We start from the raw sequence: 13,611 nt of genomic DNA on the forward strand, positions 1-13,611 counted from the left end.
TTCTACCAGACTAATACTTTTCAGGCTTTTCAAAACTGGTCTTTTGGCAGGAAAACAAAATCAAGTGAAAACTAACTCCCGTGACTGGAAAAATTGACTACTGGTGATTTTCCTGAAGTTATATTAGCTTAACTTCAGTGGCTTGGGAAAAATATAATTTAAACAAATACATAGTTTTGTGAGCATTTGTCTGAAACCAGTGCTAGTCAAAAGAAATTTTTTGCTGGGTTCTCTTGTGAATGGCCTTATGCCACAGCAATATGCATCCTATTAGAAAGTTGTGTCGCCTTTTTCATTTGAATGTACGAAGATTTTTTAACATTATTTTCAAAAGAGGAGTTGTACTCATATCAGAAAAATTCTTTTCTAGTTTAATATGTGTTGTTATATTTATTTTCTGAACTGGGTGATTATTTTGTTTAGCATAGGATATCAGGAGCCAAAACACAGATGATTATGGAAGACTGGGACTTTCTTCAACTGCAGTGTGCCCTGTACATTAACAGTGAGCTCTCGGGAATTCCTCTCAACATGGCACCTAAAAAATGGACCAGAGGTTTTGTTCAGAGACTTAAGGGAAAGCAAGGTTTGTCTAGAAAGTTGTTTTTAATTTTTTTTTTTTAATTAAGCCACAGATATTTGCTATTCCAAAGCATCTCTCTGCTACTATTGTATTGTGCTTCAGTGGTGTACCTTGAAAGATGTGCTAACGTGCTGTCTTAACAGATAACAACATTTTGAAAACAACTTTTATATAAAAGATTTTTCACTTGCTTGTTTTGTTAGGTCGGTTTAGAGGCAATCTGTCTGGAAAGCGAGTGGATTTCTCTGGCAGAACAGTCATTTCACCTGATCCAAACTTGAGAATAGATGAAGTAGCAGTACCTATTCATGTTGCTAAAATACTAACCTTTCCTGAAAAGGTAAGTAGTGTAGAATCCTTTGTATGCCTTTTTTTTTTTTTTTTTAAATTAACCAGACATTTTATTAACCAGTGTTGTCCTACTTTATAGCCTTACTATAAAAAGGAGTGCATGTATTGCTTTTATGTTCGAAGTGTCATTCAGTGACGCTTTGCCAGTTCTGTTGCTGCTGGTAAATGAAGGTTGTACTTTCAGATATATGCAAGTACTGTGGAGGCATATGGTGTAAGGGGTGACATCTCAAGAGAGAAGAGTTTTGCTTGATATTTTTTGAACTCATACATAGCGTCATATGTTTGTTGGTATGTCTGTCTAAGGAGTGGTTAGGTATTTTTATTTCAGAATTTACTTCCCAGATTTTTAATTTAATTTCACTTTGATGTTCTGCTCTAAGATTGGTTTACATTTTCCTCTTCTATTCCTTCCTGCTTGTTCCCTCCAGTAGCTGGAGGCTGTGAGGGAGGGATTGTCAGTTGAGCCTAGAATTTGAAAACGCAAAAGCCCCACCAAAAACAAGAGGTCCTGAAATGTGTTTTATTTGTTTCTGATTGAAGTCTTTATGCAACAGGTGAACAAAGCAAATATTCATTTTATGAGGAAACTTGTCCGTAATGGTCCTGATGTTCATCCTGGAGCCAACTTTATACAGCAAAGGCACACACAGATGAAAAGGTATCTTATCTGTAATGATTCACTTTTTGTCTCTCCCCATCAACTTGTTCTTACTGCTGTGTGAAAAGCCCCTACAGGGCTTAAAATTTATTTTTAGAATCTTTCATAAAAAGAGTAACAAAAAAATCATCATTATCTCTTCTGGTTTTCTTTTTAGATAATCTGTTGGATTTAAACTAAGTGTACATACTAATTATAGTGAACTGCAAGTAATGTTTTTTGTTTGGGTTTTTTTTGTAATGACTGAGTCTCTCTTATTTGAAATAGAGGGTGTAGTACAGAGATAAATAAAAACAGGCAGTTTTGGGCACGTTGTACTGGCTGTTTTCATGGGAGAGCAAGTCTGTAGTCAGTTTATGGGTAGTAAGAAGTGATAGTGTATGTATCTATATATAGATATATACTATATATAGATATATAGAAACTTCCTATACTCCCTGATGCAATTGAAGCAAATACTTTGTTTTTATAAATAGACTTTTAATGACTGTGGCTTTGTTAACTAATGTCACAAATATATTCGTTGTTTAAAATAGCAGCAGGGCTGATGTTTAATGATGCAATCCACATCAGTTTTGTCTTCTAGTTATCGTAATACTAATACTCCAACATTTAATGGAAGAACTTGCATTATAAACACAGAATTTATTTTCAGTTGTCTTTACATCTTTCTGACTTTATTTCTTCTGACTCCATTGTTACGTGTCACTATAAGGTTTTTGAAATACGGAAACCGAGAAAAGATGGCCCAGGAGCTTAAGTTTGGTGATATTGTGGAGCGACATCTTATAGATGGTGACATAGTCCTGTTCAATCGACAACCCTCTCTTCATAAGCTGAGCATCATGGCTCACATTGTAAGTGCACACACAGCCTAACATACAGGTAGTGCGTCCCTGAATATTAGGTGGTTTACCTTTGCTGGTGTTAATCCCTTGCACACGCAAAAATAAACAGCTTCTGAAACACTGCGTGGGGACGAGCATGAATACAGTGCAGTTGTGCTTTTGCATGGGAATTGATGTGTAAGTGGGCAGTATGCTGTCTGGACAATTCTGTTAATAGCCATAATTGACCTCAGTATCTGTTCTTGTGTAAGCATTTCATTTTTGTAGAGTTGATGTGATCTCTACACAGCATGCTGTTTTCTGTGCTTTGTGTAAATTCTTAGGAACGGAAGTTATTAGTACATTTGTATAATATAACCTGAGTACAATTTCTGTCAGTTCCTGGTTGAGTATAATCAGAAATTTTGACTCATATCTGGAATAAAAAGAAAGGCTAAAGCCTACCAGGAAGCACTCGGGCATGGCGTTTCATCTTTAGCATGCTTGACTGCATGTGCATCACTTTTTTTTTTTTTTTTCTTCTTCTTCAGGCTAGAGTAAAACCTCATAGGACGTTCAGATTTAATGAATGTGTCTGTACACCATACAATGCAGACTTTGATGGAGATGAGATGAACCTTCACCTTCCTCAGACAGAAGAAGCAAAAGCAGAAGCACTTGTTTTAATGGGGGTATGTAGATAATGTTAGGGTTGGGATTTTGCTAGTGACAGATGGGCTGACCCCCATATTTCTTACCTTGCACGTGAAATCTGAAATATTATCAAGATTCCTGGGTATAATATGCGACTGTGAAGCTGCCTGAAAACTCTGCAAAAGGGAATTTAGAATAAATTAGGACTGTTACACAATGGCTCATATTTAGCATCCATGGAAAATTCAGTGGTTTTAAATAAATAGATGTTATTAGTATGTTTCTGCCTGAGTGTCCTTAGTGATTGCTACCAAAATAAGGTGGCTCTGTTACCAAACAGGTAAATACTTTGCTTTCTGGTCTGATGGCCCAGCAACTGCAAGTGGTCAGACCAACTGGAAATGAGACAGCAATAGAGAAGGCAGTTTACCAGAGAAGGCAGGAAACAAGTGGGGTCTTGGGGCAGGGAAAAAAGGAAGAAGAGAGCGTAGATAAAGAGGGATCTGATGATTGCAGGCATTGATCTATGGTGTTAAAGTAGAGTCAGTAGCAACAATCTGAGGATTTTCCAGTACATTGCTCCTTCAGGGTGACTGAATGCCACTGTTACTGCAGATGTACCAACAACACTGTTGACTGCAGCATGTATTGGCTTGCTGAACTGATTTGGGAGCTTAAAAAGAAAACTGCCTCCACCTCCCCAAAGTGTGTGGGCCTGTGAACAGTTCAGGCAAAACTGTGCTGCATAGGTGGGGGTGATTAACTGGAGCAGCAGTCTGAGTAAGGCATAAGAAAATGAGGCCAGTGGACGTGGCTAGCTTGATTATTACATATCATTAGGGACCACACAACTTGCAATATTTCACTAGCTCCCTGTAGTGAGCATAACCTCTTTTGTCCCTTCTCAGATTCTCAAAGCTAGCTTATCTTCCCTTCTCTGTCCCATTTGAACAGTAACCTACCAAACACGTCAAGTTGATCGCAATTTCTGCTTTGGAGACAGAATGTGTAATTTCCAGTAACTAATCTCAAATTGTAACTGTCAGTAGATTTGCATGGACTGTAGTGAACTGAAACTTCTAGTTTATTTTTTCTATCTTTTTGTAGACAGCTGTACTTTGATTTAGAATAAGCTTTTACCATTTTTGCTAAAATAACTGTCTTAAATGGTCAGTTTCCTTCTGAATAACTAATGAAATATCAGTGTCTTCAAATGCATCATTTTTTTGTTTCTTGTATCATACAGACTAAAGCAAACTTGGTAACGCCAAGAAATGGAGAACCTCTCATCGCTGCTATTCAAGACTTCCTCACAGGTGTGTATATAAGCTTATTTTAGAGCTGTGTCATTTAACAGTTGTTCCTTCAGAATCACTTCCCTCTTTTCCAGAGTTTTTCTATATTAATTAAAAAATTTTTCCTTTCCCAAGTCACAGTGACATTAGGAAAGTAAGGCCATTGTTAGTCTGAAATATAATGATGTCTTCAGAATCTCTTCTGATACTGTCTACCTTTGTAGATACAATTATTATTATCTTTGCTTGCGTTTTGCAGTGTTTCTCTGGCAGAGAAAATGAATGTTTGGGATCTTTGTATGCATTAAGCAGACAATGTAAACGGCTTATGATTATGGTAGAGAAGTTGAATTCATTAGTCAAAAATTAGTTTTAACCTACAGTAAGCACCTTGAAGTTTCCTTAATTCTTTGGGAAATGTCCGATAGATATAAGGAAAAAAGTGTACAAAAATAAATGCCAAGGCCTTATTTTTACCTATGGGATAGAGTCTGAGAGGGAGAATAGATTATAGAAATGCACTGGTTTTAATTTTGAGAGATTTGAGTGTGGAGCAATTAAAAAAAATAATTCTGGAAAGGATTTACAACTGAAGCTGTCTAAACTATTGTCATTTTGCACAGTAGATAGGTAACTAGTATTAGAATGAAATAATTGATACTGGATATGCAATAGCTTTTAAAGTTAATCTCCTTTTAGTCTGTCACATTAATAATTTTTTGCTTTCTAGGTGCCTATCTTCTTACATTAAAAGATACCTTTTTTGATCGAGCCAAAGCCTGTCAAATTATTGCTTCTATCCTGGTTGGCAAGGATGAAAAGATTAAAGTTCGTCTTCCACCTCCAGCAATTCTGAAGGTTTGTCAAATTATTTTTATAATGTTACTAAGACTTTCTCTGTGTGTTCTTGACCCATGGTGATGTTCTCAGCAGAGACAGTTCTTGTTTTCTCTGATGTTAGTTTTGCATGAGATTTTGTATTTGTAAAGTGCAAGGATCAGATTTCAGGGTTAAAGCTATGTGTAAGTTGTTTGGTTCCTGATGCTGGACAGTCAGCCCTGGGTGGTGCAATCCAGATGCAGGGTTCCTTCAGGGTTCAAACACAGCTGTGCTACTACCCTGCTGCTGTGAGACAGACCACTTGGCTATTGATAGTCAGTAGAAGATACATTGTTCTTAGTTCTCGCTGTCACTGGCTGTGCAGAGCAATATGGGGCGGAGTGGAGAAACTATGTTGTTCTTTGGGTCCCCTCAAGCGATGTCCTGAAATGCTCAACGGTTCTAGGTTTCAGTATCCCAAATTTAGGAGATGTTAAACCTGGGAAATAGTATGCTTTAGTTTTTAACCTAGCAATACGTTAAAGAGGATGAGTGCTATGTGATTTTTTTGTTTGTTTGTTTTGTTTTTTATTTGGGTGTTGGTGGTGTTTGTTGCTGTTGTTCCATCATGTACACAAAATATTTATTATGAAGGGCAGAGTATTTGTGTATTTGTCACAAACTTTGAAGAGAGCTATTGTACAATTTACTAGATTAGGGTCTGTTAAGCCTTCATTCACATACATTTAAGGGTGTCTGTATTTGATTAATTTTGTATTTGAGGCAAACAGTATTGTTTGAAGAGAGTTTGGTACATTTTCAAATTTGTTAAATACTCACTAAGTATTAGTGTATACTTTTTTTAATACCCTTTATTTAATTTCAAAACAATAAGTGTAATATTAGGGAAATCCAGAAAGTGAAATTGAAATACCAATGTATAATAATAATTTAAAGCAAGGTCAGAGCATTTATGGGCAGTATCTAATGTGAATTTTATTAATTTATATGAACTTTTGCAAATAGCTAAGAGCAGTGATTCTTTGACTGCTTCTGTCACTCCAAATGGATAATTTTAGTGTTAGGTGTGACAGTTACTTACATTTAACTACAGCTGAGGGGAGTACATAATTATATGAATCTTTAACCTTCTAAAAATTTAAACCAAAGGCACTCTCTAAAGAAGGAATTACAAATGTTGCAACCTCTTTGGGAAATGAAATGGCAGCAGCATCTTTTTCTAATCAGAAAGGGAAACATGACAGTAAGAGGGTGCAATAGAGCATGTTTCTCTAAATGCCTGCACATACCCTTATGTAAAGGATAACCATTCAGCAGTCAGCGTTTTTACATCTATAGAAGTGCATAATACTTCCCTATTCAAAGGAATGCTGCTATGCACTTCTACAAGAATAGTTCAGTACAGAAAGGTTCTGTATAGAAAACAATTTTAGCGTTAAATTCTTGCTTGCTGTTTTACTGTAGTTGTAGCATAAACTCTAATCCTAATTCTTGTCCTTTTGTTTCTCTAAGCCTGTAACACTCTGGACAGGAAAACAGGTTTTCAGCCTCATTCTCAAACCCAGTGATGATTGTCCTGTAAAAGCCAATCTACGAACCAAGGGCAAACAGTATTGTGGCAAAGGGGAAGACCTGTGTTACAATGATTCTTGTGAGTGACACTTCTAAACCTGTGTTTTGGAAGTCTTTAAAGAAATTGTAGCTATTGGTTTGTTGCGTTTGTTGCTGTTGAGCTCACTGTAGGAGTTAAAGCACTACTTCACATAAGTATTCTTGAAATGAAAAATAAAATTATGCAGTTTTTCTCAAAAGTTGAAGTCATGTGAACACCAAAGAAAAGACATAAGTGTTTTCTTGTAATAAAATTTTCTTTTGTATGATGCTAGGCTTGTCGTGGTACTAATGTAGTATTTGAAGGTGAGAGAGAGATAAAAGCAAAGAAGCTTAGGCAGTGGTTGTGCAGACGGCAAATGGAAACATTTAATATCTTAAGTGGGGATAGCGATATAGGGATTAGAAGTCAAAGAGTGAAAGGGGTTAGGATATGTAGGGAAGATAGAAATCCCTAGGATATCAAACCATCCGTATCCTTCCAGTTAGGGAAGTCAGAGTGGCAGATGGAATGCAAAGCATCAGGGTTGAAGGACATGAGCACGGCTTTGCTTGTTATTAATTTAACATTCATGTGGTAACAGCTGAAAAAGAACTCGAGCAGGCAGGATTAGTTTGGCTCCTTGCTGCTCAGAACCGTGAGTTAAGGAACCTAGGGAGGAACCATTGAGTTAAAGTAATTCTGTCATGTAATGTTGACGTGATAAAGAATTTACCAGTTAGGACTCGAATCCACTCTACACCAGATTGAGTGATTCCTTTAAAAGATAGGACCGCTCTGTGGATATGAAGTTGGTTATAAACATGGTGGCACAATTTTTTTCAGCCTTTAACGAATGTGGGGTGAAAGGCAACAAAGCAATCCTGTTGACACTCGTGTGAACGTAGGACATCTTCTTTGCTCCGCAGTGTTTTCATTTTAGGAAGTATGAAAGAATTTCCATTTTCTGAGTTCAACAGTAGCAGATGATGCGGAAGGTTTTTGGATTTCATTGGTGGCTCTGTTCGGTTCTCTGAAAAAATTTTGTTTCTGAAGCAACACTAATTCTCTTCAGAAAGTTCTCTGCAAATTCTCCAAAGTCTCAAGAAATCCTGGTATCATACTTTGATTATATAATAACTAATAGAGCAGTGACTTCTGGTTCAAGAAGATTTTTACCTAAATTCACATTGAAAATATTGAGCATAGAGTACAGTGTGCAAACATATACAGCATTCTGCATAAAATGATTTAAATTAGATCCATCTACATATGCCAGTTCTTCTTTGAAAGATGCATAATGAAGTTGAGGATGAACATATGTCGTAGTGCTCTCATAGAAAATATGTCTAAAGTTCATGTACAGAAGATACTTTTTAACTGCTTAAAGGCTAAACCTTATAAGGAAGATCTAGCGCCTGAAATGGAAGGTTCCTGATGAAGCAAAAGGAAGTCCTCTAAAAGAGGAAGCGTGTATAGGCCTACAGGCAAGACGGATGTATTTATGATATACTTGTAATTAGAGACATCTGATCCAGTGTGTCTTTTAAATTTAAGCTGTGCAGTGAGGTGGTTGAGTTGAACTGAGTATCAGAGTCTTTGAACAAGAGAACTGTAACTTCAATTTTGAAATTTTGTTGCTCTACTTTATAAATAATTAAATAACTTTGGTTTATTATGCGTGATTGAGGACTTTATTTCTGGACAGATAAGATTGATTGAAGACTTTATTCTGATTAATGAAGTGAAGTTTATTTTTAGATTTTTAACAAAAAGGATTATACACAATGTTTCTCACAAGTCTTAAATTGGATACAGTTGCCTTTCTAAGGTGGAAGGGAAATAAAATTTAACTTAAGTTGGTAAGGTCAGGTTGTAGGCTGTTCCCCTTACATACTTACTCATGCACTTCTACAAGTACATTAAATGTATGTCTTTGGATTTTGTTCTTCTCATGAATAGAGCTTTTATTTTAAAACCTACTCCATAATTGATTACTAGAGTTTAGGTAATATTTTAGAAAAACGATGAATTCTTTTTGCCTTTTTATTTCTAGATGTCACAATTCAAAACAGTGAGTTAATGAGTGGCAGTATGGACAAAGGAACCTTAGGGTCAGGATCCAAGAACAACATTTTCTACATCTTGCTCAGAGACTGGGGACAGGTAGAAGCTGCAGATGCCATGTCACGACTAGCCAGACTTGCTCCCGTCTATCTTTGTAAGTAATGGGGGAAGTACATTTCCCTGTAAAATAGTATCTTAAAGCAGAAATACAGAGCAATCAATCAAGAATTTTGCTTCAAATATGATGTGCTATATTTAAAAAAATAATCTAGTTGCAAAGCTGACAGAAACAGTGAAACAACGGATTGTGCTCATGAAGTGCTTATGATGGTGACGTGATGAGAAGAAAAAATCAAGTTCCCGATGATAATATTTCCTGGTTTTAATTTGTTTTCTCTATATGAGATTGAGCTATCAATATAATCTTTTTTTTTTTTTTTTTTAAATAATAGCTAATCGTGGCTTTTCAATTGGAATTGGTGATGTAACCCCTGGGCAGGGCCTGCTAAAAGCTAAGTATGAGCTCCTGAATGCTGGCTATAAGAAATGTGATGAGTATATTGAAGCTCTGAACACTGGCAAGCTACAGCAGCAGCCTGGTTGTACTGCAGAAGAGACACTAGAGGTAAAATTTTTAATTTAAATCACTATGTATTTAGAGTAGAGACTTCATGAATATATTTATGTAAATTGTGAAGTCCAAAGTTGTCTTCTGAAGCGTAAAAATATGAGCAGATAGGGTCCCTAGGTATGCAACTAGCTGAGTCTATCTAGGCTGAACATTTAGATGCTTGTATGCTTCTAAAAATATTAGCTAAAAACTAAACAGCTGAGATCCACCCTCCTTCCCTCCCTCCTGGCTGGATGTATTGGAGTGGCATACAAGAGAATAAAGTTACACAGGTAATTGGAACGGGGTTAATTACATTTATCAATATTTGCGAAGTTAATAAAGAACAGTAACAGCAAAGGACCTAATCCAAGAAGCAAAATATTTATTTAGTTACAGTTCTGTTTATATGCAAGTGTTTTCTTGCCCCTTGTTAGGGCAAAAGTTAAGTGGACTTTGGTTATGCTGGGTTTTTTCTTTTTTCTGTAGAAATTTTGATGAAGAGCAATGAATGTTGCCCAAAAGCTTATGGACAAGGACTTAATGAAGTCAGCTGAAGAACACTCTTTTAATTGTCTTTAATGGTTTTATACATTTGCCTTCTTGGCTAGTCAATGTCTAGTTTTTACCTTTAAAAAAAAAGTCGAAAGAAAAAAAAACCACCAACGAAAAAACGACCAGAAAACCCCACCCCATGATTAAGTACTACCACAGTTGTCCAGTTTGAAATGGCACTCTGGCTGAAAGAAGTGTCTTGCAGTCTTTTCCACTCTTCCTCTTTTCAGACACCTGTGTATGTCCTAGAACGTTTTTTTGATACATTTGTTATGTTCTTAACAATTGGAGATATCAGCATTGTACTTTCTGAAAGCAGTCCACAAGTATTTTTTTTTTTTTTTTTTGTGGTAATTTTTCATGTAGCGCCGTGAGACATAGAGCTTAGTTCAATGCTCAGTTTAGCTTAAGCTGGTGCTGCTGACAAAAGAGGTTGTCATGTCCCTGACTACCCCTGTCTTATCCCAACAAAGATTTTTTTGTGCAGTAAACTGGAAAGTTATGCAAGTTAAAAGTTAAACTTGTTTTACCCAAAGCAACATCTAGGTTTCTTTCTCTTTATTGTATTTTGAATTCCCTTTGACTACTGAAGGTATAGGTGCAAGTGATAGAGTACTGTTTGCATATGATATTTTTAACGAATGCTGAATCTCTGAAATCTTGGATTTCAGGCCTTAATCCTTAAAGAACTCTCTGTTATCAGAGATCATGCTGGCAGTGCCTGTCTCAGAGAACTGGACAAGAGCAACAGTCCCCTTATCATGGCTCTTTGTGGTTCTAAAGGTAGGGACAGCTAAACTTTGGAAGTAGATTGCTCGCTCCATCACTGTTCTCAAAATTACTTGTTCTGTCTTTACAGCTTGTTTTATACAGTCGGTTGTTCAAGTATTAAATTAATGTTGTGTAGATTTGAAGTGACTATTCTCAGTAAGTACAGGCTGGGTACAGTTAATGTAAATCAAGCTGATGTGCTAGTTTTTGTATTTTTAAATTTTTAGTACAAGTTGAAAAACATCCTATTGGAACTTTAAATGTTCTTAAGACTTGAATTAATTCATCAGTAAAAAGTTTTCAGTTGCATTTCTGACTTGAAGTATTTATATCACATACAAAAATAAGCTGGAAATTATACATTAAGAATTGGAACTAATATTTCAGCCATCTTCACTGCTTTGTTTCTGAACAACCACATGTGTAGTAAATACTTGTTTTATACTCAAATTCTTATCTGAGCCTTCCTTTGTTTCTTATGAGAATTTGAAGAAATCACTTAACCCCTTGCCTTCATTTAGCTGTCTCTAATAAATTGTGGAAAGCCTCAGGGTAACATTTTGTATTTCTAAAAAAATACTGAAACCTAAGAAGAAGGATATATTAAATGTATAATTGGGAGGGGGTATTGTTTGCAAACATGTTCAGCAAATAGAACTTCTGAGTTAGTGACTTAATTCTCTGGGACATAATTGGTTCTAGGAATCTTGGTAGACACTCAACCCTTCATGAAAAATATTGTTAAAATATGTTTATTGAAGAAATTGTTAAGCAAAATATGTAGGATCATGGGTTGTGTAAAACAATCAGTAACAAAAAACAGGATAATACAAGGACTGTAGTCCAATAGTGGTGGCATGAATGTCTATGACCCAAAGAAAAGAATTTTAAAAGGAGTTGTTAGCTATATCATAGACTAACTTAGTTGTTAGTCTCTGCATAAAAGCTGAAATGAACAGGACAAGTAACAGAAAAGCTTCTTTAACTGTTGCAATTCTAAGTGCATTTGTGAAGAATTATGAAGCTAAATAATAGATCTTCATAGAAGCGAAGATAGCTCATCAGAGGAGCAGTGATATCCCTCACTTCTGGGTGAGATTTTTTTTTTCTTTCTTTTCAGGTTCCTTCATTAATATATCACAGATGATTGCTTGTGTAGGTCAGCAGGCTATCAGTGGGTCCCGAGTTCCTGATGGTTTTGAGAACAGATCCTTGCCTCACTTTGAGAAGCATTCTAAGGTAATTCTGTATGTTTACAATAAACTGTAAGGAAAAGTGAAACAAGTTGCCTTAAACAGTTTTAAGAAGGACACATGATAGGATGTGTTGTCATGACATGGTGAAGGAAAAGGATCACATAAGGTGAATGTAAAATGTTTTGAATGTGATTTGGGAGTAAACAGTAATGTTGTGAATTGCCGTAGGATGTCTAGTTAGTTTGAATTGCTAAGCCTTGCTTAGACCTTTCTAATTTAGTAAAATTAAAGTAAGTCTGATGATACATTTTTGGTTCTTTTGAGAGTCCTAAAAATAATTTGTTCAAGTTTCTCTCTTGCGTCCTGTTTCACTGCACTAAGACTTTTCAGGACAACTGCTGGGTGTGTGTTGGTATCTTTATACAGGTGAAACATGCCAAATAAACCATTCTGGAATCTGTTTGTTTTTTCTTTTTCACGAGGATAGATATCATGGGCTACTCTGAACGTTCTGTGTTTGAGTTCTGTTCTACATGAAGCAATAAGGGAGCCTCATGCACTTGTTAATACAATTCAGTGAGATTCATTTTTTTTTTTTTAAACTGTTAACTGAAATCTAATGATCCGTAGAGAAGGTTCTAGGTACCAGCCATCAATCTTGTTAGTGTGTTAGTCAGATAACTCAACTGTCAGATGGTATCCATGACACTTGCATTTGTCACTAAATGTCCAAATTTCAACTTCTGAGTTCTGTAACCTAAGATCTTTTCTTTTCTGAATAAATTAAAGAAGAAAAAATACTTCATGGATTAGATGAGAAGGTAAAAATTAAATTTTAACTCTAACGTTTTTACTGATTCAGAAAGCGCTACCTGTTAAATAACAACAAAAAGTGATCTTCTAAGAAGAACCCTTTTATAGCTTATCCATTGTTCTTTGTGAGTTTGGTGTTGTTTGACTTAAAGGGATGCCTGCATAAAGTTCATTGGCAAGAACTCTTCTCTGAGGTGAGAGCAAACCATTCGAAAGAATTAGTTACATATATACCTCCAGTCATATTTTTTCTGGATTCCTTAGTCTTCAGCACTGCAAATGCCTTTGCTATACTATTGCAAAATGAACGTTCTTATAGCCTTTTCAATTTTTGCAACTTTCAGGGAGGCTGAAGTGTTAGAAGTTGGTGTAGTGTTTGCAAGGAATGGCTAGAAGCATGACAAGGCTTGTAGGAGAAGGAAGAAAGTCTATTAGATTAGTTTGGAAGAACTAGGCAAGGGTTTTGAAGGCTTTATTCAGATCTAAAATACAAACATTGAACTTCAAAGCTAAACGCAGCTGAGACGATTGTTCTGTGTTTGTGTATGTATTGGCTAACTATCTGAAAGAATTTAGATGACATAAAATGTGTTTTTCTGTAATATGCATACAGAATGTACATTGCATTTTAACTGTTTTTTCCCACTCTTCTCTGTAGCTCCCAGCAGCAAAAGGCTTTGTTGCAAATAGCTTCTATTCTGGGTTGACTCCCACTGAATTTTTTTTTCATACAATGGCTGGTCGAGAAGGTCTGGTTGACACAGCTGTAAAAACAGCCGAAACTGGATATATGCAGG

The 13,611-nt window shown here is 36.0% G+C and overlaps 1 protein-coding gene across 7 annotated transcripts in view; it reads left to right on the forward strand.

Moving 5' to 3' along the window:
• Positions 1 to 13,611, forward strand: part of POLR3A (RNA polymerase III subunit A) — a 41,085-nt gene that overhangs the window by 5,380 nt on the left and 22,094 nt on the right. For all 7 annotated transcript variants that reach the window (XR_012674274.1, XR_012674271.1, XR_012674273.1 and 4 more), the window contains exons 7-19: positions 424 to 586; positions 787 to 923; positions 1,492 to 1,595; positions 2,311 to 2,452; positions 2,974 to 3,114; positions 4,323 to 4,392; positions 5,102 to 5,229; positions 6,724 to 6,862; positions 8,859 to 9,023; positions 9,322 to 9,494; positions 10,706 to 10,817; positions 11,926 to 12,044; positions 13,473 to 13,610. Coding sequence is in view for 3 of the 7 variants with exons in the window: in XM_075154380.1 (XP_075010481.1) it covers positions 424 to 586; positions 787 to 923; positions 1,492 to 1,595; positions 2,311 to 2,452; positions 2,974 to 3,114; positions 4,323 to 4,392; positions 5,102 to 5,229; positions 6,724 to 6,862; positions 8,859 to 9,023; positions 9,322 to 9,494; positions 10,706 to 10,817; positions 11,926 to 12,044; positions 13,473 to 13,610 (1,731 nt within the window). In the remaining 4 variants the exon portion in view is untranslated. The remainder of the gene's footprint in view (positions 1 to 423; positions 587 to 786; positions 924 to 1,491; positions 1,596 to 2,310; positions 2,453 to 2,973; positions 3,115 to 4,322; positions 4,393 to 5,101; positions 5,230 to 6,723; positions 6,863 to 8,858; positions 9,024 to 9,321; positions 9,495 to 10,705; positions 10,818 to 11,925; positions 12,045 to 13,472; position 13,611) is intronic.

The sequence above is a fragment of the Calonectris borealis genome, chromosome 7, assembly GCF_964195595.1.
Source record: "Calonectris borealis chromosome 7, bCalBor7.hap1.2, whole genome shotgun sequence".
Classification (NCBI taxonomy): domain Eukaryota; kingdom Metazoa; phylum Chordata; class Aves; order Procellariiformes; family Procellariidae; genus Calonectris; species Calonectris borealis.